Genomic DNA, 27605 nt, shown 5'->3' with positions numbered 1-27605 from the left:
CCAAAGGACAGATTTCCACCGTTCTAATGTCCATTGCTCGTGTTTCTTGGCCCAAGCAAGTCTCTTCTTCTTATTGGTGGCCTTTAGTAGTGGTTTCTTTGCAGCAATTCGACCATGAAGGCTTGATTCACACAGTCTCCTCTGAACAGTTGATGTTGAGATGTGTCTGTTACTTGAACTCTGTGAAGCATTTATTTGGGCTGCAATCTGAGGTGCAGTTAACTGTAATGAATTTATCCTCTTCAGCAGAGGTAACTCTGGGTCTTCCTTTCCTGTGGCGGTCCTCATGAGAGCCAGTTTCATCATAGCGCTCGATGGTTTTTGCGACTGCACTTGAAGAAACTTAGAAAGTTATTGACATTTTCCGGATTGACTGACCTTCATGTCTTAAAGTAATGATGAACTGTTGTTTCTCTTTGCTTATTTCAGCTGTTCTTGCCATAATATGGACTTGGTATTTTACCAAATAGGGCTATCTTCTGTATACCACCCCTACCTTGTCACAACACAACTGATTGGCTCAAACGCATTAGGAAAGAAATTCCACAAATTAACTTTTAACAAGGCACACCTGTTAATTGAAATGCATTCCAGATGACTACCTCATGAAGCTGGTTGAGAGAATGCCAAGAGTGTGCAAAGCTGTCATCAAGGCAAAGGGTGGCTACTTTGAAGAATTTCAAATATAAATATATATTTTGATTTGTTTAACACTTTTTTGGTTACTACATAATTCCATATGTGTTATTTCATAGTTTTGATGTCTTCATTATTATTCTTCAATGTAGAAAATAGTAAAAATAAAGAAAAACCCTGGAATGAGTAGGTGTGTCCAAACTTTTGACTGGTACTGTATATCAACCAGTCTGTTTGACCCAAGGGGATAATGCTTTACTTATTAATGTTCAGATAATGCCAACAGAGTGCAAATCAAACATCTTACCATCTAGTTGAGACATATTCAGTGTAGGGAGGCTGGGAGCGTATCTCTCTGGCCAACCCAAAGTCAGCTATCTTCACCTGCTCTGGACCCATACAGAGCAGGTTCTCTGGTTTAATGTCACGGTGGCAGTAACCTGGGGAGACAGAGCAGATTCTCTGGTTTAATGTCACGGTGGAAGTAACCTGGGGAGAGGGAACCTATTGACACAATTTTATCAGTAGAGCATTTGATGACAGGGAACTGTTGAATATCAACCACTGCATCCCAATTCAGTTTCTTCCCATTCTACCCAAAGTGTGCACGTTTTCTTACACCAATCCAATCTCTTCAAGTGGATTGAACGAACAAGGTCACACTTCAGGGTAAAGGGGGATAATCAGAGCTCCTGCTGAATTATCTCAAGATCACAAAGACTCTAAAACCCACCAGACACACTGAAGACAAACCTTAACCACCAGACACACTGAAGACAAACCTTAACCACCAGACACACTGAAGACAAACCTTAACCACCAGAAACACTGAAGACAAACCTTAACCACCAGACACACTGAAGACAAACCTTAACCACCAGACACACTGAAGACAAACCTTAACCACCAGACACACTGAAGACAAACCTTAACCACCAGACACACTGAAGACAAACCTTAACCACCAGAAACACTGAAGACAATCCTTAACCACCAGAAACACTGAAGACAAACCTTAACCACCAGACACACTGAAGACAAACCTTAACCACCAGAAACACTGAAGACAAACCTTAACCACCAGACACACTGAAGACAAACCTTAACCACCAGACACACTGAAGACAAACCTTAACCACCAGACACACTGAAGACAATCCTTACCCACCAGACACACTGAAGACAAACCTTAACCACCAGACACACTGAAGACAAACCTTAACCACCAGAAACACTGAAGACAAACCTTAACCACCAGACACACTGAAGACAAACCTTAACCACCAGAAACACTGAAGACAAACCTTAACCACCAGACACACTGAAGACAAACCTTAAAGTGACAGGAGGGAATGAGAGAGAAGAAGACTCATTACCATGTTTATGTACAAACGCTAAACCAGACAGAACTTGGAAAATAATATTTCTTATTTCATTCTCAGAAAACATCCTGTCTTCTCTGGCAGCGGAGAGGAGGGAAGGAGACACAGGAGAGAAAAGAAGAGGACACGTAAGGCAGAGAAAAGAAGAGGACACGTAAGGCAGAGAAAAGAAGAGGACACGTAAGGCAGAGAAAAGAAGAGGACACGTAAGGCAGAGAAAAGAAGAGGACACGTAAGGCAGAGAAAAGAAGAGGACACGTAAGGCAGAGAAAACTGTGTCCTCGAGGGTGAGTGATACCAACAACCATGGGTATGACTGATTTGATTGATTGAATTAAGAGAAACCGAGGCGCTCTTGTGAAAACCTTGACTATAGTCTTTGCTGTCCTGACATGATATCATCATAGACAACTATCCGTGCATTTAGGTTTGGTAATGGTATCACTCACACCTCTCCATCCCCCAAAGGTACAAGATAAACTAAGTCATCCCTGGCCTGGTGGATGTTATCATGTTTAGTAGTCATATTTATTTGATCAGGGAGTCCCATTGAGACTAAGGCCTCTTTTTCCAAGGGAGCCATGCATGAACACAATTTATAAAATGTACAACATTCAAATATACATAATAAGAACATACAATACTACAAGCAATTTAAGAAGAATCACATTCCTCAACACGGAGGTCTTCCATCAGAAGAATCCCATTCCACAACACGGAGGTCTTCCATCAGAAGAATCCCATTCCTCAACACGGAGGTCTTCCATCAGAAGAATCCCATTCCTCAACACGGAGGTCTTCCATCAGAAGAATCCCATTCCTCAACACGGAGGTCTTCCATCAGAAGAATCCCATTCCTCAACACGGAGGTCTTCCATCAGAAGAATCCCATTCCTCAACACGGAGGTCTTCCATCAGAAGAATCCCATTCCTCAACACGGAGGTCTTCCATCAGAAGAATCCCATTCCTCAACACGGAGGTCTTCCATCAGAAGAATCCCATTCCTCAACACGGAGGTCCTCACTCAGAAGTACTCCATCAACAACTTCAACTGCCCTGGAGGCACCAGAGAGCTCTACAGATCATTCCATATATGGGACAGAAACACTAAAGGCAGATGTACCTAACAGTGGAGATTGAAGGGACCTCCAGAATTAGCCATCCCTGTGGGTCAGGTGACTCGTATGTCTGTAATTTAACAATGAAGTCAGGTATGGTTGAAGTTTACACAAGAGGGCTTTATAAACAAAAAGAGAGCAGTGCATTGATCTACGAGACTTGAGGGCCGGCCTACTTTCTGATACAGAATGCAGTGATGTGTACTGAACTTATCACCGTAATAAAGCGTAGGGCACTACGGTAAACTGCGTCCAATGTCTTCAATACAGTAGAAGCTACATTCATATAGACTATATAATAATATATAATATGCCATTTAGCAGACGCTTTTATCCAAAGCGACTTACAGTCATGCGTGCATACATTTTTGTGTATGGGTGGTCCCGGGGATCAAACCCACTACCTTGGCGTTACAAGCGCCGTGCTCTACCAGCTGAGCTACAGAGGACCACTTAAATTACCATAGTCTAAAGCCGTAATGAATGTCGACTGAATGATCTGTTTTGTGATATTTAAGGAAAGGCCCTATTCCTATAAGAGAAGCCAATACCCATACCAAGCCCATATCTAGCCCATATCTAACCCATATCTAGCTCATACCCATATCAAGCCCATATCTAGCCCATATCTAACCCATATCTAGCTCATACCCATATCAAGCCCATATCAAGCCCATATCTAGCCCATATCTAGCTCATACCCATTTCTAGCTCATAACAAGCCCATATCTAGCCCATATCTAGCTCATACCCATATCTAGCCCATATCTAGCTCATCCCATATCAAGCCCATATCTAGCCCATATCTAGCTCATACCCATATCAAGCCCATATCTAGCTCATACCCATATCAAGCCCATATCTAGCTCATACCCATATCAAGCCCATATCTAGCCCATATCTAGTTCATACCCATATCTAGCCCATTTCTAGCCCATACCCATATCAAGCCCATATCTAGCTCATACCCATATCAAGCCCATATCTAGCCCATATCTAGCTCATACCCATATCTAGCCCATATCTAGCCCATACCCATATCTAGCCCATATCTAACCCATATCTAGCTCATATCTAGCCCATACCCATACCAAGCCCATATCTAGCTCATATCTAGCCCATACCCATACCAAGCCCATATCTAGCCCATATCTAGCTCCTACCCATACCAAGCCCATATCTAGCCCATATCTAACCCATATCTAGCTCATACCCATACCAAGCCCATATCAAGCCCATATCTAGCCCATATCTAGCTCATACCCATATCAAGCCCATATCTAGCTCATACCCATACCAAGCCCATATCTAGCCCATACCCATACCAAGCCCATATCTATATCAAGCCCATATCTAACCCATATCTAGCTCATACCCATACCAAGCCCATATCAAGCCCATATCTAGCTCATATCTAGCTCATACCCATATCTAGCTCATACCCATATCAAGCCCATATCTAGCTCATACCCATATCTAGCTCATACCCATATCAAGCCCATATCTAGCTCATACCCATATCTAGCCCATATCTAGCTCATACCCATACCAAGCCCATATCTAGCCCATACCAAGCCCATACCCATATCTAACCCATATCTAGCTCATATCTAGCTCATACACATACCAAGCCCATATCTAGCCCATACCCATACCAAGCCCATATCTAGCCCATACCCATACCAAGCCCATATCTAGCCCATACCCATACCAAGCCCATATCTAGCCCATACCCATACCAAGCCCATATCTAGCCCATACCCATACCAAGCCCATATCTAGCCCATACCCATACCAAGCCCATATCTAGCCCATACCCATACCAAGCCCATATCTAGCCCATATCTAGCCCATACCCATACCAAGCCCATATCTAGCCCATACCCATACCAAGCCCATATCTAGCCCATATCTAGCCCATACCCATACCAAGCCCATATCTAGCCCATACCCATACCAAGCCCATATCTAGCCCATATCTAGCCCATACCCATACCAAGCCCATATCTAGCCCATACCCATACCAAGCCCATATCTAGCCCATACCCATACCAAGCCCATATCTAGCCCATATCTAGCCCATACCCATACCAAGCCCATATCTAGCCCATACCCATACCAAGCCCATATCTAGCCCATACCCATACCAAGCCCATATCTAGCCCATACCCATACCAAGCCCATATCTAGCCCATACCCATACCAAGCCCATATCTAGCCCATACCCATACCAAGCCCATATCTAGCCCATACCCATACCAAGCTCATATCTAGCCCATACCCATACCAAGCCCATATCTAGCCCATACCCATACCAAGCCCATATCTAGCCCATACCCATACCAAGCCCATATCTAGCCCATACCCATACCAAGCCCATATCTAGCCCATACCCATACCAAGCCCATATCTAGCCCATACCCATACCAAGCCCATATCTAGCCCATACCCATACCAAGCCCATATCTAGCCCATACCAAGCTCATTTGTCAAGTCGGTACTTGTAGTAGCTACACTACCAAAGGTGCTAAGTAGAACCATATAGCGTTCTTCAGTTTGTCTGCATAGGGGAACCCTTTTTGGTGCTAGGTAGAACCCCTCTATGTAGGGTTCTCCATAGAAACCCCTGTAAATGGTTATACTTACAACCCTCTGAAGGGTTCTACCAAGAACCCTTTTATATTTGAAGAGTTCTTCCTAGAACACTATATGAACAGTTCCACCAACCTTATTAGCCTTTAAAATCTAACTCTTTATGACAATAGATTACATATATCCTAAGGCCTTTCTTTGAGGGCCTAGTTATACCTTAACACAGTGGTGTTAGGAAACTCCTGGTTTACAGGCCACATCAGGCCTGCAAGTCCCATTATGCTTCCTTGCAAAGTGATGTGTAATTCCTATTGGAATCCAGCCAGTGAGGATATCCAACAATTGCATTCAGAATGACTGCCAGGGTAGGTAAGATTCACCAATGAGATTACCTGTCCTAAATCATCTAATGTGGAACAACCAATCTCAGTAACGGGTGCAATAAGTTCAACTACTAACAGTTTGGATTCGTTTAGAAAAATTTACGTTATTTATCTTTGTGTAGCATACGATTAATCAACCAATCAATGTACTTTACATGCAAAAACACAGATATTGAAACAAACAATTCTGAAAATCAAACTGCAGTAGAGCATGCTGGGAAATATGATAATGATGGGCGTGGTTTTCAGTGTTTTACTCTACACAGAGTCAAAATGACAATCACACTCAACTCTGGTTATGAACACCAACACGGGGGTTATTTTACAATTAGCTGTATACCACACAACACACTGCTGGTTCACTGCTGGTTCACTCATTCTCCATTCTATTCTCCTACTCTCTGCAACAACAACAACAAAATCACAGAAAATACTCATTAGAAATAAAGAAATCATGGCAAAGATATCAACTATGTAAAATGATTAAGGGTATACCAGATACATGCACAAATATTCCCATGTAGGTACAGGTTAAAACACTCACACCTATCTTTTTTAAACTGATCAGATGACTCAACTCCTGATGTTAAAGTTTAAACACGGAGGTAAACACTAATGCTCAAGCACTATTTAAAAGAAAGAAAAATCATCAAAGAACCCTTCCTCCCAGAAATTATTCTTAGGATGTTAAAGGTTCTAGGTAGAACCCTTTGTCTTCCATAAAGGGTTCTAGGTAGAACCCTTGTCTTCCATAAAGGGTTCTAGGTAGAACCCTTGTCTTCCATAAAGGGTTCTAGGTAGAACCCTTGTCTTCCATAAAGGGTTCTAGGTAGAACCCTTGTCTTCCATAAAGGGTTCTTGGTAGAACCCTTGTCTTCCATAAAGGGTTCTAGGTAGAACCCTTGTCTTCCATAAAGGGTTCTTGGTAGAACCCTTGTCTTCCATAAAGGGTTCTTGGTAGAACCCTTGTCTTCCATAAAGGGTTCTAGGTAGAAACCTATCCCTCCTCAAATAACCTTTTTTTGGAACTTTTTTCTCTAAGAGTGTAGCCAATACATGATCTACTGCTTGAATAGTTATTAACAGCATTCCTTTCAAAGATAATATTAACAGGCGGATGATATTGTATGTGACTACAGCGTTGCGCAAACATTCAGAATCGACTACTAGTAGGCTATGCATTGTTATCATATTGTAGCGAACGGAGGGGCAGGGAGCGAACCCAGGTCGCTGGAGTGAAAAGGCAAAACACCCTACACGTCGCGCCAATAGGGTTAACCCACTTGGTGGGAATTTTAAATGTGGCTCATTATGGAGGATCGCTACAATATTCAGTCTCAGTGTCTCTTGTACCTTCAGTGAGAAGTCTCTAGCCGGGCTGGGGAACCTACCATGTTTATGGATAAAGGGGAACCTACCATGTTTATGGATAATGGGGAACCTACCATGTTTATGGATAAAGGAGAGTCCATGTAAAATCTGAAACATCATGTTCCTGATCACTGACTCAGGGAACAACCTCTGTCTGGAAAGATGAACAGCAATACATTTACATTTTGGTCATTTTAGCAGGATGCTCTTATCCAGAGCGACTTACAGTCAGTGCATTGGAGTTAACCGAGCTAGGTAAGACAATCACATGTCACAATCATTGTAAGTAAAACTTTTCCTCAATACATGACACATGATGACTCAATCAGATCATACTTAGATAGGAACACATAGGAACGCTCATAGACAAAAGGTCTCATTTCAACAGCTACAGAGAAATGAGTCATACATGCATCCATCTGAACTGTCCAATTAGTAACAGACTGCTATTAACAAACTACTATTTCCGGGAAAATAACTAGTAACTAACTACAATTAAAATAGTTAATTCTTCCATCTTTCATTCTTTCTCATTATCTAATTGATATCTTTCATCATAATATTGATGAGTGATTGATCCTACCTGTCCTTCATCAGCTGGTAGAGGTTTTCCTTCATGTACTCAAAGACAAGGTAGAGGTGGTCCTTCTCCCTGACCACCTCCTTCAGCTTCACCACGTTGGCATGGCTCAACTTCTTCAGAGACTGCAAACATATAACATGCACATGCCATTGGTTTGTATGAGTGACATTAGCTAACGTACAACATATTTATACTCCTGTGTCAATCAGGAAAAGTTGCACTGAGTGTAATTGCGTCAGATGCTACATTTACAGTACGTTACGTAGAGTTTGTGCATGAGAGATTACCGAGTGGTGTCATGGTTTTACATTGTTTTCTGACATGAGAGATTACCGAGTGGTGTCATGGTTTTACATTGTTTTCTGACATGAGAGATTACCGAGTGGTGTCATGGTTTTACATTGTTTTCTGACATGAGAGATTACCGAGTGGTGTCATGGTTTTACGTTGTTTTCTGACATGAGAGATTACCGAGTGGTGTCATGGTTTTACATTGTTTTCTGACATGAGAGATTACCGAGTGGTGTCATGGTTTTACATTGTTTTCTGACATGAGAGATTACCGAGTGGTGTCATGGTTTTACATTGTTTTCTGACATGAGAGATTACCGAGTGGTGTAATGACTCCGTAGGTAGAGGAGTGGGTCACAAGTGGTAGTGAAGAAACCAAGAGACAATTCTGAGTGAGAACAAGCTTTTGGGACATGATCCCCAAGTGACCTGTGAACCATTTTGAGTTAATAAATCCCCTTCTTTGAGTGCTGCACTGCCCTGTCTAAGGACAATCGTGAAAATCTAAAGCTGGCCCTTTATGGCAGTAACTGAACATCAACTTAAATCACAGGGGAAGATATTATTTTACCCCAGGGCAGAGAGCGTCAAAACCTTTGGCATTGGGGTGCTGGCTGGTTCAAATGTTTTGCGACAGAGCTTAAAGTTTTAAAATGACATGGTGGTTTTAAATTGCCTTAGGATGCATTCGAAATGGCAGCCAGTTCCCTACATATTGCACTGAGCCCTGGTCAAAGGTAGTACACTATAGTGAATAGGGTGCCATTTCAGATAGTGGTTCGTACCTTGACTTCTCGTAAGTTCATACACTCATCCCACGAGTAGAACTTCCTCTTCATCCTGAGAGAACAAATAAGCATATTTTAATCTAAGTTTAAGGAGACCTTTAATATCTATTAGATGGTAATATAATCGTAATAACATTACACATTGATATACTTCCTATTATGTGGATGGATGTTCATAATAATAATAATAATATGCCATTTAGCAGACGCTTTTATCCAAAGCGACTTACAGTCATGTGTGCATACATTTTTGTGTATGGGTGGTCCCGGGGATCGAACCCACTACCTTGGCGTTACAAGCGCCGTGCTCTACCAGCTGAGCTACAGAGGACCACTTCATGATATGAAATAAACCTGAGTCAGGTATTTTGGACCAGTTCTTGATATGAAATAAACCTGAGTCAGGTATTTTGGACCAGTTCTTGATATGAAATAAACCTGAGTCAGGTATTTTGGACCAGTTCTTGATATGAAATAAACCTGAGTCAGGTATTTTGGACCAGTTCATGATATGAAATAAACCTGAGTCGGGTATTTTGGACCAGTTCATGATATGAAATAAACCTGAGAGGTATTTTGGACCACTTCATGATATGAAATAAACCTGAGAGGTATTTTGGACCACTTCATGATATGAAATAAACCTGAGTCAGGTATTTTGGACCACTTCATGATATGAAATAAACCTGAGTCAGGTATTTTGGACCACTTCATGATATGAAATAAACCTGAGTCAGGTATTTTGGACCAGTTCATGATATGAAATAAACCTGAGAGGTATTTTGGACCAGTTCATGATATGAAATAAACCTGAGAGGTATTTTGGACCAGTTCATGATATGAAATAAACCTGAGTCAGGTATTTTGGACCAGTTCATGATATGAAATAAACTTGAGTCAGGTATTTTGGACCAGTTCATGATATGAAATAAACCTGAGAGGTATTTTGGACCAGTTCATGATATGAAATAAACCTGAGTCAGGTATTTTGGACCACTTCATGATATGAAATAAACCTGTGTCAGGTATTTTGGACCACTTCATGATATGAAATAAACTTGAGTCAGGTATTTTGGACCAGTTCATGATATGAAATAAACCTGAGAGGTATTTTGGACCAGTTCATGATATGAAATAAACCTGAGTCAGGTATTTTGGACCAGTTCATGATATGAAATAAACCTGAGAGTCGGGTATTTTGGACCAGTTCATGATATGAAATAAACCTGAGAGGTATTTTGGACCAGTTCTTATTCGATGTATCTAGCAGTCTACTGGCACTAGTTCCTGAGACCTATAGTCTCTGATAACGACAGCCTCACAGAACCCCAATCCCAAATTTGTAGATTTTTTTTTTCATTTAAAAAGTTGCTTCCTTCCCTCCCAGCATTCTTGGGTGACACCACTGATGTGCTAAAGATGCTTGAGAATGTCAAAGTTCAATCTAATGATATACTTTATAACTATGGGATGTTTCAAGTGTTTATACAAACAAGCCCCACCCACGCAGGAGGCCCAGAAACCCTCTGCCACTATCTAGATCCACGCCCTGGAGGTCTGCTGCCCCCTTCTGGTTTTATTTTTGACATTAACCGAAATGGCGCTCCCTATGAACTATTTTCAATATGCTGGCTGGTTTTCCCTCCAAAGCCAGGGAACAGCGATGGGAGCGGCGTTTGCGCCAAATTGTGCTGATTTGTGTATGGGTTTCTGGGAAGAAAAAATATTTTACTCTAAAGCGTTATTTTCTAATATTGTCCTGTGGCGCCGATACGTTGATTATATTCTGGTAGTCTGGAGGGGCACAGAGGAGGACTTGAGTAGATTTGTGTTATATGCCAACTCTACTAATCCCCATGTATAATTTACATTAGCGCATTGTACTTCCTCTGTCAATTTACTCAACCTAACTGTTTTTAAAGGTGACGGTGATACGTTTGAAACGACTGTTTTTCATAAACCTCTCAGTAGGAACACGCTCCTAAGCTATGACAATAACCATCATAGACCTCTAAAAGCAATATTCCTACTGGTCAATTTCTTAGACTAAGGCGAAACTGCAGCAAATCAAATGATTTTTGAGACAAAAGCTGAAATAATGAAAAAGAGGTCCCTGGAACGCGGCGGCTCCAGTGACAGTCTCCTCAACGTGGCTCATAAATGAGCACGAGAGAATGATGAAGCTGCCCTCCTCACTAAAAAAGACAAACGTGAGAAATCTTCTAGGGTTTGTTTTTACACCGACTAAATACAACCCGTCTGCAGGGCAGATAAAAAAAAAACGTGATCTTCAACCACTGGCACATTCTCCAGAGTAACCCCTCGCTCAAAGACTTTGCGTCTAACTCTCCCCTGATATGCTTTAGGACGGGTCGCAGTGTCGTTCCGGATCCCGCGCCTGCGCCCTCTACCAGGTCCCCCAGAGGGTTTTACCGCTGTGGGTCATTGCACACATTGTTCCAACTCAAGTGCTACACAAGTATTCTATCACCCACGTTCGGGTGATGGAATTGTAGCACAACACATGTTGTTTACATGCCCAAATGCCCATGTGGGCTTGTTTATACTGGTCAGACGAAACGCGCGCTCAAATTAAGAATAGCTGAACAGGAAACAGCTATCCGCACCAAAATATGGCCTATGCGATCGCGCGGCATTCCGTGAATGCCAATCATGGCCCTGCGTCTACCTTGAAATTCTGGGGAATTGAGAAAGTTTCTCTTTCCTCCAGAGGTGACAATATAGTGAGGAAATGGTTACAGAGAGAGGCACTTTGGATCGACTGCTTAGATTGCGTCGAGCCAAAGGGTCTGAATGAACAGCTCTCTTTCTTATCGTTTTGGTAAATACCTTTTTCTTTGTTTATTCTCTGTCTTTTGCTATTCAAGTGGAATGTATGGGGAGGAGTTTGTAATGTATGGGGAGGAGTCCTGAATGTATGGGGAGGAGTCTGCAATGTATGGGGAGGAGTCCTGAATGTATGGGGAGGAGTCTGTAATGTATGGGGAGGAGTCTGGAATGTATGGGGAGGGGTCTGGAATGTATGGGGAGGAGTCTGGAATGTATGTGTAGGAATCTGGAATAATGATCAAACTCTTGCTTGACTAACCTTTGAAGTTGCTATTACTGACAGTATTGATATTATTGACATGTTTGATTGACATGATGAGTGGGATACTCCCCTGTGAGGGTGTAAAGGTGCCTCCCACATTTTTCCTACTCAAGGCTCTGATGAAGGCGATTCATGCCAAAACGTAAGCCGATTATTTACTTGTCCCGTCAATAAATCTATCAGATTTATGCAGAAACAGATGCTCCTTTTTCTTTACTCTCCCAGATAGTCACCAGTTGAAGTATCCTGAGGTAAGGAATAATAGTCACCAGTTGAAGTATCCTGAGGTAAGGAATGATAGTCACCAGTTGAAGTATCCTGGGGTAAGGAATGATAGTCACCAGTTGAAGTATCCTGGGGTAAGGAATGATAGTCACCAGTTGAAGTATCCTGAGGTAAGGAATGATAGTCACCAGTTGAAGTATCCTGAGGTAAGGAATGATAGTCACCAGTTGAAGTATCCTGAGGTAAGGAATGATAGTCACCAGTTGAAGTATCCTGAGGTAAGGAATGATAGTCACCAGTTGAAGTATCCTGAGGTAAGGAATGATAGTCACCAGTTGAAGTATCCTGAGGTAAGGAAGGATAGTCACCAGTTGAAGTATCCTGAGGTAAGGAAGGATAGTCACCAGTTGAAGTATCCTGAGGTAAGGAATAATAGTCACCAGTTGAAGTATCCTGAGGTAAGGAATGATAGTCACCAGTTGAAGTATCCTGAGGTAAGGAATGATAGTCACCAGTTGAAGTATCCTGAGGTAAGGAATGATAGTCACCAGTTGAAGTATCCTGAGGTAAGGAATAATAGTCACCAGTTGAAGTATCCTGAGGTAAGGAATGATAGTCACCAGTTGAAGTATCCTGAGGTAAGGAATGTTTTTGGGATTTTCAAGTCCCTCAGTCGAGCACCTGATTTCCCCTTTTTTGTTTAAGCTGGGCTGAATCGCGTTTGGGTATACCTTCTTTCCATTCATCTACCGGTACTGTTTCCTTGGGGTATTTGTGGACCGAGCTATAAGACACTGACCTTTCCCATCACATTCCAGTGGCAACACAACATGCTGCACTTTCACTGATTTCCCCGTCGTCAGTGGTGTCACCTTGCACTACAGTCTTACATTTACACACAGTGCTAGCAGAGTCTTCCTCACACCTTCATTATTGACCTCCTCCCAAAACCATGACAGACTGACTCCTAGTAAGACAGACTCACTTTTAAGACACTAGTGATCCTTCACAAGGAAATTACCACTTTGGGGGAAAATGATGATTAAAGTTGTGAAAAAAGGCTGTCCTGCTCCTCTCCTCTCTACCTAACGTCCCCTCACGGTCCCCCCCACGGTCCCCTCACGGTCCCCCCCACGGTCCCCTCACGGTCCCCCCACGGTCCCCTCACGATCCCCCCACGGTCCCCCTCACGGTCCCCCCACGGTCCCCTCACGGTCCCCCTCACGGTCCCCCCACGGTCCCTTCACGGTCCCTTCACGGTCCCCCCACGGTCCCTTCACGGTCCCCCCACGGTCCCCCCACGGTCCCCTCACGGTCCCCTCACGGTCCCCCCACGGTCCCCCCACGGTCCCTTCAGTTTCCCTTCAGTCCCGTTAGTTCGGCTGCTCAGCCTACCTTAGTTATCCCTCACCCGTCATAGCCCTGCCATTCCCAACCAATCAGAGCGCTTGGAAATGTGCATCTGGACACTGCACCCGCCCACTCAGGTCAGAGTGTTATTGTTGTCCGAAAGGAGAAGACGCATGTTTCTGAGGACTTTTTTTTTTTTTAAATTGTCGACAGTAACACGAATGTCTGAATGTTGTGCGTGTATCAAAATAACCACAACAATAAGATTCCAAGTCATTCGGATGACCACAATCATATAAATATCCTCAAATGGAAACAGCTGTGTCTGCGTGTGTGGTGGTGGTGGTGGTGGTGGTGGTGACCAAGTGTTCAGTGTGGGCCTTAACATCATGTTCTAACTGGACAGCACTATAGTGGGCAGAACCAAACCAATCAGTTGTAAGTATACAGCGGGTGAGGACATTCACAGGCGACCGCTCAGACGGGTGAGGGCGTACCAGCCAACCGCTCAGACAGGTGAGGGCGTACCAGCCAACCGCTCAGACAGGTGAGGGCGTACCAGCCAACCGCTCAGACAGGTGAGGGCGTACCAGCCAACCACTCAGACAGGTGAGGGCGTACCAGCCAACCGTTCAGACAGGTGAGGGCGTACCAGCCAACCACTCAGACAGGTGAGGGCGTACCAGCCAACCGTTCAGACAGGTGAGGGCGTACCAGCCAACCGCTCAGACAGGTGAGGGCGTACCAGCCAACCGCTCAGACGGGTGAGGGCGTACCAGCCAACCGCTCAGACAGGTGAGGGCGTACCAGCCAACCGCTCAGACAGGTGAGGGCGTACCAGCCAACCGCTCAGACGGGTGAGGGCGTACCAGCCAACCGCTCAGACAGGTGAGGGCGTACCAGCCAACCGCTCAGACAGGTGAGGGCGTACCAGCCAACCACTCAGACAGGTGAGGGCGTACCAGCCAACCGCTCAGACAGGTGAGGGCGTACCAGCCAACCGCTCAGACAGGTGAGGGCGTACCAGCCAACCGCTCAGACAGGTGAGGGCGTACCAGCCAACCGCTCAGACGGGTGAGGGCGTACCAGCCAACCGTTTTTTACGTGGTCCTTCTAGCCGGATTTAGTGACCAACAGTTCTTTACATGGTCCATAATTTCTCCGGATTTGGCGACCAATAGTTTTTATAAAAGTATTGAAAGTATGGAACATACACGAGAACTTACCAAGGCAGCCTTAATATACATTACATTTACATTTTAGCCGACGCTCTTATCCAGAGCGACTTACAGTTAATGAGTGCATACATTATATATTTTTTAAATTTCATACTGGCCCCCAGGTGGGAATCGAACCCACAACCCTGGCGTTGCAAACGCCATGCTCTACCAACTGAGCTACATCCCTGCCGGCCATTCCCTCCCCTACCCTGGCCCAATTGTGCGCCTCCCCATGGGTCTCCCGGTCGCAGCCGGCTACAACAGAGCCTGGATTCGAACCAGGATCTCTAGTGGCACAGCTAGCACTGCGATGCAGTGCCTTAGACCACTGCGCCACTTTACAATTTATTTATTTTTCAAATTTTTTATTTGTAGAGTATATTTTTAATGTTCAGTTGTTTTATATATATATTGTTTCTTATTTTATTTATTTAATTTTGTAAATTTTGTATCCTTATTTTTGTTATTTTCTTTGTTTGTTTATTTGAATTTTTATTTATTTTGTGGGGGTGGGGTAGGGGGGCGGTAGAATGATTACTTTTATACTATCCCAGGTATTCCTTAAAGAGGTAGGGTATACATAATATACATAACATAATATACATAACATAATATACATAATATACATAACCACATTACCATATTATTATTAGCTAGGCTATATTTTGCATCTAGAATCTTTGCAGACAGTCTTTCTCCACAAGGTCTGACGCGAAGATATCACTCAGGGCAGATTACCATGGTGGCTCTGGTCTAACAGGGTTTAAGTCACCGTAAAAGAACAATAAGACAACACCATGTCGAGACGCAAACAGCCTCCACCACCCCCACAGTCCCCCACCACCCCCACAATCCCCCACCACCCCCACACCACCCCCACAGTCCCACACCACCCCCACAGTCCCCCACCACCCCCACAGTCCCCCACCACCCCCACAGTCCCACACCACCCCCACAGTCCCCCACCACCCCACAGTCCCACAATCCTCCACCACCCCCACAGTCCCACACCACCCCCACAGTCCCCCACCACCCCCACAGTCCCCCACCACCCCCACAGTCCCACAATCCTCCACCACCCCCACAGTCCCACACCACCCCCACAGGCCCCCACCACCCCCACAGTCCCCCACCACCCCCACAGTCCCACAATCCTCCACCACCCCCACAGTCCCACACCACCCCCACAGTCCCCCACCACCCCCACAGTCCCCCACCACCCCCACAGTCCCACACCACCCCCACAGTCCCCCACCACCCCCACAGTCCCACACCACCCCCACAGTCCCACAATCCTCCACCACCCCCACAGTCCCACACCACCCCCACAGTCCCCCACCACCCCCACAGTCCCCCACCACCCCCACAGTCCCACACCACCCCCACAGTCCCACACCACCCCCACAGTCCCCCACCACCCCCACACCACCCCCACAGTCCCACAATCCTCCACCACCCCCACAGTCCCACACCACCCCCACAGTCCCCCACCACCCCCACAGTCCCCCACCACCCCCACACCACCCCCACAGTCCCCCACCACCCCCACAGTCCCACACCACCCCCACAGTCCCCCACAGTCCCACACCACCCCCACAGTCCCCCCCCCCCCCCCCCCCCCCCACACACACTCACAGCCCCCTCACCCATGCCCTCACCTCTTGATGGCCACCAGTTCTCCAGATTCCTTGCTCTTGCCCATGAGCACGCTGCCGAAGGTGCCGTCCCCCAGCAGTCTCATGGTGGTATAGCGGTTCATCTCCCACCGCGGGGCCGGGTTCCAGCCCTGCTGCTGCTCCTTCAGCGGAGAGAGTGGGTAGGAAAACGTTACACAGTTGCGTCTCAAATGGCGTCCTATTCTCTATATAGTGCACTACTTTTGAACAGGAGTAGGGTGCAATTTGGGATGTAGCATATTATATACAGTTCATTCGGGAAAGTATTCAAACCCCTTGATTTTTTTCCACATTCTGTTATGTTGCAGCCTTATTCTAAAATCGATTCAATTGTTTTTTTTCCCCTCATCAATCTACACACAATAACCCAAAATGACAAAGCAAAAACAGGTTTTTAGAAAATGTTGCTAATTTATAAAAAAAATACAAAACAGAAATACCTTATTTACATAAGGTATTTCTGTTTTGGCCAGCAAACACGTTCCCCACATGCTAGGTACATATTTCCTCCAATGTTATAATGAAAAGGTGCCTCTCGCTCCCAAAACAAGTTTTCTGGAGACTTGCTGATGAAGTCAAAAGTTTGGACACACCTACTCATTCAAGTGTTTTTCTTTATTTTTACTATTTTCTACATTGTAGAATAATAGTGAAGACATCAAAACTATGAAATAACACATATGGAATCATGTAGTAACCAAAAAAGTGTTAAACAAATCAAAACATATTTTATATTTGAGTTTCTTCAAAGTAGCCACCCTTTACCTTGATGACAGCTTTGCACACTCTTGGCATTCTCTCAACCAGCTCCATGAGGTAGTCACCAGGAATGCATTTCAATTAACAGGTGTGCCTTGTTAAAAGTTAATTTGTGGAATTTCTTTCCTTCTTAATGCGTTTGAGCCAATCAGTTGTGTTGTGACAAGGTAGGGGTGGTATACAGAAGATAGCCCTATTTGGTAAAAGACCAAGTCCATATTATGGCAAGAACAGCTCAAAATAAGCAAAGAGAAACAACAGTCCATCATTACTTTAAGACATGAAGGTCAGTCAATACGGAACATTTCAAGAACTTTCAAAGTTTCTTCAAGTGCAGTCGCAAAAACCATCAAGCGCTATGATGAAACTGGCTCTCATGAGGACTGCCACAGGAAAGCAAGACCCAGAGTTACCTCTGCTGCAGAGGATAAGTTCATTAGAGTTAACTGCACCTCAGATTGCAGCCCAAATAAATGCTTCACAGAGTCCAAGTAACAGACACATCTCAACATCAACTGTTCAGAGGGGACTGTGTGAAGCAGGCCTTCATGGTCGAATTGCTGCAAAGAAACCACTACTAAAGGACACCAATAAGACGAAGAGACTTGCTTTGGCCAAGAAACACAAGCAATGGACATTAGACCGGTGGAAATCTGCCCTCCAAATTGGAGATTTTTGGTTCCAACCGCCGTGTCTTTGTGAGACGCAGAGTAGGTGAACGGATTATCTCTGCATGTGTAGTTCCCATTGTGAAGCATGGAGGAGGAGGTGTGATGGTGTGGAGGTGCTTTGCTGGTGACACTGTCTGTGATTTATTTAGAATTCAAGGTACACTTAACCAGCATGGATACCACAGCATTCTGCAGTGATATGCTATCCCATCTGGTTTGGGCTTAGTTGGACTATCATTTGTTTTTCAACAAAAAAATGTGGTTACTACACGATTCCATATGTGTTATTTCATAGTTTGGAGGTCTTCACTGTTATAAGGTAGAAAATAGTAAACAATTAAGAAAAACCCTTGAATTAATAGGTGTGTCCAAACTTTTGACTAGTACTGTATATATTTGCGGCCATCTCAGTGAACTAATCCATTGTGGAGGCTTCGACTAAAAGCCAATTAATGCTTGATCCGTACTGTGGTCGGTGGATCAATATGTAGGGTGTGATACAACTGCGGAGCCTCCGGAGGCATGCAGAGGTCAAATCAAGCTCCAAATGTTGTAACAATGAGGAGGGCTCTGTATAGCTCCGCTATAAATGCAGACGTCGGACCACGCCACGACCATGCAGACGTCGGCCCACGCCACGACCATGCAGACGTCGGCCCACGCCACGACCATGCAGACGTCGGACCACGCCACGACCATGCAGACGTCGGACCACGCCACGACCATGCAGACGTCGGACCACGCCACGACCATGCAGACGTCGGACCACGCCACGACCATGCAGACGTCGGACCACGCCACGACCATGCAGACGTCGGACCACGCCACGACCATGCAGACGTCGGACCACGCCACGACCATGCAGACGTCGGACCACGACACGACCATGCAGACGTCGGACCACGCCACGACCCAGATGCACTTCTCTCTCTCCGCCATATTTGTGCTCACATTCATTGTTTCATAACTTCATTGTGTGAATTGTTTGCGTTTGATTGTGAGTGTATATCAATTCCCCATTACATATCACCAGTGGTCCATGTACTGTTAATTCCTATAATTTGTTTGGTTAATGCATTCAATATATTATTATTCCTTTTACCGTTCTCCTTGTCGGAGTGGACACATTGTTTGCAGAGCGCACAACCTACGCAACACTAGTGAGAAACAAGTTTTGGTTTATTTCATTCCATCTACGAGTTTTGTCAATTCAATTTAGTAATTGTCTTTTGTTTGGAGCGCTCCTGTGAATGTTGAGTAAGGACGCGCACCTGATTACGCTTAGAAATAGGCCTATAGGCTACCTGGCCTGCGCCCAAATGTAGGCCTATAAATGTGCCCATTTGGGGATCTGATAGTCTTTATGATTGGCTTAACGCACCACCACTAATGACCTGTGGAGCTTCTCAAAGTAATGTTTTCTTCACCTCAAACAGCAAGCAAACAAAGTCTGTTTTTACATCCATTGAGAATTACAATAGTTCCTCAATGTATTTGAAAAATCTTTTCAGCTCTCTCCCTTTCGGTAACCATTCGGCGTGAAAGGGAAAAATGTAATGCTCTGATCCAGTGGAAACGTCATAAAATAGGCCTACCTGATTATCAGTGGTAGCCTTGGACTGAAATAGGTTCCGGTTCTCATTTTGGGTGCCGGTACTGTTTATATTTAGGTGCAGGAGCTCCACAATACTTATGAACTAATATTCTATAAGAGGAACAGGAGCTCAAGCACTAGAAAATGTGAGGTGCCGTTACTCCGCTCCGGTGAGCTGCTGCCCAAGTCAAGCCCTGTTTCTTATCCCTTGAATAGCCTACAGCTGTGTCTGTCCCGAGCTCACTGGTGCAGGAAACTGAGGGCCCAGAATATTTTATACAATGTTGCAAGTTCACTAGCGCACGTTTCGGGCCGGACCCAAGTTAGTTGATACAATGTTTCAAGTTCGTTGCAGACAGGCCATGCGTAGCCAATTTGATTTAAAGGACATTTATTTTTATCAGGATATTTTCTACCTGCAGGCTGCAATGTTTTTATTCGTTGGCTTTATGTAGGCTATTTTTACATAGTTGATAATGGCAATAGAAGTTACTTTTTAGGTTTGTACATTTTACATTTACATTTTAGTCATTTAGCAGACGCTCTTATCCAGAGCGACTTGCAGAAGCAATTAGGGTTAAGTGCCTTGCTCAAGGGCACATCGACAGATTTTTCACCTAGTCGGCTCGGGGATTAGAACCAGCAACCTTTCGGTTAGTGGCACAACGCTCTTACCCACTAAGCTACCTGCCGCCCAGCAGATTTTGATAGAATTTCGATTATCCACATGACAATGATTTTGAGATTTGAAGATGTTATTATAAATTAAATGAAACTGTTCCACAAAAATGTGCATATGAAAACCATAACTGGTACGCACATTGGTAGAAGTGGTAAAATAAATTAGTATTCCACATGAGAAAGGTTGCCGACTCCTCGCGTAGCCTATTACCGGCTACTTCAGAGAGTAATGGCAGAATCTGCTAAAGCCAGCAGGAGCGGGAGGAGAATGGTTGGGTCAGGTTAAGATGTTTCTATTCTGGTTATCTAGATCTCTGGCTCCCTCTTGAGTCATTTGTGTATTATTTCATCAAACAGTAAGCTTAAAGCATCAGCCAAGCTCAATGCATATAGTTGATTTTATTAAAGCACCTATATGGAAAAATACATTTAAAAAAATGTCCAATGTATTGGTCGAAAGAACAGACGACTTTCGGTCAACCAATAATTATTTTAGTCGGGGACAGCCCTACTCTATGCGCTTTCGGTAGCCTGATGGCGTCCAGACTGAGGAGAAATCTGCACACAATGCATCCCTGACCACCACCTGAAGTGGTCAGACAGATCTGAACACAATGCATCCCTGACCACCACCTGAAGTGGTCAGACAGATCTGCACACAATGCATCCCTGACCACCTCCTGAAGTGGTCAGACAGATCTGAACACAATGCATCCCTGACCACCACCTGAAGTGGTCAGACAGATCTGAACACAATGCATCCCTGACCACCTCCTGAAGTGGTCAGACAGATCTGAACACAATGCATCCCTGACCACCACCTGAAGTGGTCAGACAGATCTGAACACAATGCATCCCTGACCACCACCTGAAGTGGTCAGACAGATCTGAACACAATGCATCCCTGACCACCACCTGAAGTGGTCAGACAGATCTGAACACAATGCATCCCTGACCACCACCTGAAGTGGTCAGACAGATCTGAACACAATGCATCCCTGACCACCACCTGAAGTGGTCAGACAGATCTGAACACAATGCATCCCTGACCACCACCTGAAGTGGTCAGACAGATCTGAACACAATGCATCCCTGACCACCACCTGAAGTGGTCAGACAGATCTGCACACAATGCATCCCTGACCACCACCTGAAGTGGTCAGACAGATCTGAACACAATGCATCCCTGGCCACCTCCTGAAGTGGTCAGACAGATCTGAACACAATGCATCCCTGGCCACCTCCTGAAGTGGTCAGACAGATCTGAACACAATGCATCCCTGGCCACCTCCTGAAGTGGTCAGACAGATCTGAACACAATGCATCCCTGACCACCTCCTGAAGTGGTCAGACAGATCTGAACACAATGCATCCCTGGCCACCTCCTGAAGTGGTCAGACAGATCTGAACACAATGCATCCCTGACCACCTCCTGAAGTGGTCAGACAGATCTGAACACAATGCATCCCTGACCACCACCTGAAGTGGTCAGACAGATCTGAACACAATGCATCCCTGACCACCTCCTGAAGTGGTCAGACAGATCTGAACACAATGCATCCCTGACCACCACCTGAAGTGGTCAGACAGATCTGAACACAATGCATCCCTGACCACCTCCTGAAGTGGTCAGACAGATCTGAACACAATGCATCCCTGACCACCTCCTGAAGTGGTCAGACAGATCTGAACACAATGCATCCCTGACCACCACCTGAAGTGGTCAGACAGATCTGAACACAATGCATCCCTGACCACCTCCTGAAGTGGTCAGACAGATCTGAACACAATGCATCCCTGACCACCACCTGAAGTGGTCAGACAGATCTGAACACAATGCATCCCTGACCACCACCTGAAGTGGTCAGACAGATCTGAACACAATGCATCCCTGACCACCTCCTGAAGTGGTCAGACAGATCTGAACACAATGCATCCCTGACCACCACCTGAAGTGGTCAGACAGATCTGAACACAATGCATCCCTGACCACCACCTGAAGTGGTCAGACAGATCTGAACACAATGCATCCCTGACCACCACCTGAAGTGGTCAGACAGATCTGAACACAATGCATCCCTGACCACCTCCTGAAGTGGTCAGACAGATCTGAACACAATCTAGACGCACAAAAATCAACTTTTGTGCGTCTAGACCCGTCTTTTCAAGGCGATCTTCGTATTCTGATAACAGAAGTTGCACGTACAGTGGGGGAAAAAAAGAATTTAGTCAGCCACCAATTGTGTAAGTTCTCCCACTTAAAAAGATGAGAGAGGCCTGTAATTTTCATCATAGGTACACGTCAACTATGACAGACAAATTGAGGAAAAAGAATCAAGAAAATCACATTGTAGGATTTTTTATGAATTTATTTGCAAATGATGGTGGAAAATAAGTATATAGTTGACGTGTACCTATGATGAAAATTACATATATATATCCAGGAAAGCCAAAGTTCCAAAAGCTGGGCCTAAAATAGTATATAAGAGATCATACAAAAGATTTTGCTGTGACTCTTATGTGGATGATGTTAAAAATATGTGTTGGTCTGATGTGATTAATAAGGAGCATCCAGACGCTGCACTTTATGAATTTATGAAATTGCTTCTTCCAATTATTGATAAACATGCACCTGTTAAGAAACTGACTGTTAGAACTGTTGAGGCTCCATGGATTGATGAAGAATTAAAAAACTGTATGGTTGAAAGATACTATATATATATATTTTTTCACCTTTATTTAACCAGGTAAGCCAGTTCAGAACAAGTTCTCATTTACAACTGCGACCTGGCCAAGATAAAGCTAAGCAGTGCAATAAAAACAACAACACAGAGTTACATATGGGGTAAAAAAAACATAAGGTCATAAAATACAACAGAAAATATATATACAGTGTATGCAAATGTAGCAAGTTATGGAGGTAAGGCAATAAATAGGCCATAGTGCAAAATAATTACTATTTAGTATTAACACTGGAAAGATAGATGTGCAAGAGATTATGTGCAAATAGAGATACTGGGGTGCAAAAGAGCAAAATAAATAACAATATAGGGATGAGGTAGTTGGGTGGGCTAATTTCAGATGGGCTGTGTACATGTGCAGTGATCGGTAAGGTGCTCTGACAACTGATGCTTAAAGTTAGTGAGGGACATAAGAGTCTCCAGCTTCAGAGATTTTTGCAATTCGTTCCAGTCATTGGCAGCAGAGAACTGGAAGGAATGGCGGCCAAAGGAGGTGTTGGCTTTGGGAATGACCAGTGAGATATACCTGCTGGAGCGCAGACTACGGGTGGGTGCTGCTATGGTGACCAATGAGCTAAGATAAGGCGGGGATTTGCCTAGAAGAGATTTATAGATGACCTGGAGCCAGTGGGTTTGACGACGAACATGTAGTGAGGACCAGCCAACAAGAGCGTACAGGTCACAGTGGTGGGTAGTGTATGGGGCTTTGGAGACAAAACGGATGGCACTGTGATAGACTACATCCAATTTGCTGAGTAGAGTGTTGGAGGCTATTTTGTAAATGACATCGCCGAAGTCAAGGATCGGTAGGATAGTCAGTTTTACGAGGGCATGTTTGGCAGCATGAGTGAAGGAGGCTTTGTTGCGAAAGACGGGGCAAAAGGAGTGGATAATAAGTCTGGCTGCACATCTGACTGGCTGACTTACTGCAAATTTAGAAATTATGTGACTAAACTCAACAAAAAGAAGAAGAAACTGTCTTATGAAGCCAAGATCAATAATATAAAGAATGATGGAGAAAAAACTTTGGATTACTTGAACTCCAACTTCAACTCCATCTTTCATCGAATCAGATGGCTTATTCATCACAAAACCATTTGATGTTGCCAATTATTTGAATGATTTACTTCATTGGCAAAGTGGGCAAACTAACAGAAGATAATAATAATGAAAGAAAAGCATTGTAAATTCGTATTTTGTAAAGTTAGTGTGGGAGAGGTGGAAAATCCTAATGACAAACCTCCTGGTATTGACAACTTAGATGGAAAGCTACTGAGGATGGTAGATGACTCTATGACCACTCCGATATGTCATATCTTTAATCTGAGCCTAGAGGAAAGTCTTTGTCCTCAGGCCTGGAGGGAAGCCAAAGTAATTCCGCTACCCAAGAGTGGTAAAGCGGCCTTTACTGGTTCTAACAGCAGACCTATCAGCTTGTTGGAAAAAACTGTGTTTGACCAAATACAATGCTATTTTGCTTTAAACAAATTGACAACAGACTTTCAGCATGCTTATAGAGAAGGGCACTCAACACGCACTGCACTGACACAAATGACTGATGATTGGTTGAAAGAAATTGATTATAAGAAGATTGTGGGAGCTGTACTGTTAGATTTCAGTGCAGCCTTTGATATTATTGACCATAACCTGTTGTTGAGAAAACGTAGGTGTTATGGCTTTTCAACCTCTGCCACATTGTGGATTCAGAGCTATCTATCTAATAGAACTCAGAGGGTTTTCTTTAATGGAAGCTTCTGGAATGTCAGACATGTAGGGTGTGGTGTACCGCAGGGCAGCTCTCTAGGCCCAATACGCTTTTCTATTTTTACCAATGACCTGCCACTGATGATTCAACCATATACGTGTCAGCAACCACAGCTAATGAAGTCACTGAAAGCCTTAACAAGGAGACTCAATTACTTCGTGTTACCTTAGATTGTAAACTGTCATGATCAAAACATATAGATCCAATGGTTGTAAAGATGGGGAGAGGTCTGCCCATAATAAAGAGATGCTCTGCTTTTTTGACACCACACTCCAAAAAGCAAGACCTGCAGGCTCTAGTTTTGTCTTATCTTGATTATTGTCCAGTCGTGTGGTCAAGTGCTGCAAGGAAAGACCTAGATAAGCTGCAGCTGGCCCAAAACAGAGCGGCACGTCTTGCTCTTCATTGTAATCAGAGGGCTGATATAAATAATATGTATGCCAGTCTCTCTTGGCTAAGAGTTGAGGAAAGACTGACTGCATCACTTCTTCTTTTAATAAGAAACATTGTTTAGAAAATTCCAAATTATTTGCATAGTCAACTTACATACAGCTCTGACACAGACACTTACCCCACCAGACATGCCACCAGAGGACTTTTCACAGTCATCAAATCCAGAACAAATTCAAGAAAGCGTACAGTATTATTGCATGGAACTCCCTTCCAGCTCATATTGCTCAAATAAACAGCAAACCTGGTTTGAAAAACAGTTAAAGCAACACCTCACGGCACAACGCCTCTCCCCTATTTGACCAAGACATTTTGTGTGTATTGATATGTAGGCTATGTGTGCCGTTTTAAACGTATATAGTTCTGTCCTTGAGCTGTTCTTGTCTATTAATGTTCTGTATTATGTCATGTTTCGTGTGGACCCCAGGAAGAGTAGCTGCTGCTTTCTCAACAGCTAACGGGGATCCTAATAAAACCCCAGTACCATATATTGATTTAAAACATTATTTGATACGAGCATTGACGATAAATCACAATCAGTAAAAGGAATGGAGCTAGCTAACTAGCAGATGTACATAAATCAAATCAAATCAAATCAACATCAATGATCAGCTGATAGCCCACCCTCTTTTCCCCATGCCAATCATGTTTAGGAGGTACTGTAACTAGCTTGCATACCATTTGAGATGATGTTAACATTTTTGCTACAGTGGTATTTGGTATGTTATGAATGATTTTTTCATTTTGAGCACATGCCCCTGAAAGGTCTGCTTACGACCCTGGACTCCACACACTGCATTCTAGAATGGCATAGACTCCACACACTGCATTCTAGAATGGCATAGACTCCACACACTGCATTCTAGAATGGCATAGACTCCACACACTGCATTCTAGAATGGCATAGACTCCACACACTGCATTCTAGAATGGCATAGACTCCACACACTGCATTCTAGAATGGCATAGACTCCACACACTGCATTCTAGAATGGCATAGACTCCACACACTGCATTCTAGAATGGCATAGACTCCACACACTGCATTCTAGAATGGCATAGACTCCACACACTGCATTCTAGAATGGCATAGACTCCACACACTGCATTCTAGAATGGCATAGACTCCACACACTGCATTCTAGAATGGCATAGACTCCACACACTGCATTCTAGAATGGCATAGACTCCACACACTGCATTCTAGAATGGCATAGACTCCACACACTGCATTCTAGAATGGCATAGACTCCACACACTGCATTCTAGAATGGCATAGACTCCACACACTGCATTCTAGAATGGCATAGACTCCACACACTGCATTCTAGAATGGCATAGACTCCACACACTGCATTCTAGAATGGCATAGACTCCACACACTGCATTCTAGAATGGCATAGACTCCACACACTGCATTCTAGAATGGCATAGAATGCAGTGTGCGGAGTCTCAGTGGTCGAAAACGTGATACAAAATATCACATGATGGGAGCATAGAATGCAGACAGGGTTCTGAGAATGCAGACAGGGTTCTGAGAATGCAGACAGGGTTCTGAGAATGCAGACAGGGTTCTGAGAATGCAGACAGGGTTCTGTTGAGGATTCTCTTCACCTTCAGCGGAGAGGTCTGGACTGGTCCCGGCCCTGGTCCCACACGCAGCCCCATAGAGTCAGACATCAGGAGTAGCAGTCAGAACACAGCAGCTACTTTCTTCTGGGAGAACAGACACACAGACTGACGAGGATCACAAAGCTGCAGGCTGGGTCTCAGGTCAGAACAACGACAAGCACCGGGGGGGAGCTACCACTGGACAACAGGACATCTCTTCTAGAAACACAGAAGGAAAACGACTACACATCTTCACTTTTACCTTTCAGTAGTGGTGGTGGAGGTAGAATGTCCAAGGGACTACTAATGAAAATGATCCTCCGGCTACCTAAATCTTGCACATTTACAGAAATGTTGATAAATATACATTGTCCCTGTCAAATACACCTAATAAAGTAAAGAAAGAAAATAAATAAATAAATTGGTAACTGAATGTGGAGAACTCGAGCCGCCTTGCACTTGTACAGGAGGAAGAGAGAGGAGGGAGGGAGAGAGAGAGAAGAGGGAGGAAGAGAGAGAGAGGAGGGAGGAAAGAGAGAGAGGAGGGAGGAGAGAGAGAGGAGGGAGGAGAGGAGAGAGAGAGAGAGAGAGGAGGAGAGAGGGAG

General features: G+C 44.3%; 1 protein-coding gene across 1 annotated transcript in view; it reads right to left on the bottom strand.

Moving 5' to 3' along the window:
• Window positions 1-27058, bottom strand: part of LOC311115228 (serine/threonine-protein kinase MAK-like) — a gene marked incomplete at its 3' end in the record, with an annotated part of 36040 nt that extends 8982 nt beyond the window's left edge. Inside the window, exons 1-6 of the mRNA XM_084190424.1 lie at window positions 27004-27058; window positions 16711-16850; window positions 9143-9197; window positions 8067-8188; window positions 2013-2095; window positions 944-1076 (exon numbers count right to left, since the gene is read on the bottom strand). Of these exons, the coding sequence (XP_084046550.1) occupies window positions 944-1076; window positions 2013-2095; window positions 8067-8188; window positions 9143-9197; window positions 16711-16850; window positions 27004-27057 (587 nt within the window). The remainder of the gene's footprint in view (window positions 1-943; window positions 1077-2012; window positions 2096-8066; window positions 8189-9142; window positions 9198-16710; window positions 16851-27003) is intronic.
• Window positions 27059-27605: the final 547 nt, after the last annotated feature.

This window comes from Coregonus lavaretus, assembly GCF_964263955.1.
Source record: "Coregonus lavaretus genome assembly, contig: HAP1_SCAFFOLD_4625, whole genome shotgun sequence".
Lineage (NCBI taxonomy): Eukaryota > Metazoa > Chordata > Actinopteri > Salmoniformes > Salmonidae > Coregonus > Coregonus lavaretus.
This window is presented reverse-complemented; position numbering and strand designations above follow the sequence as displayed.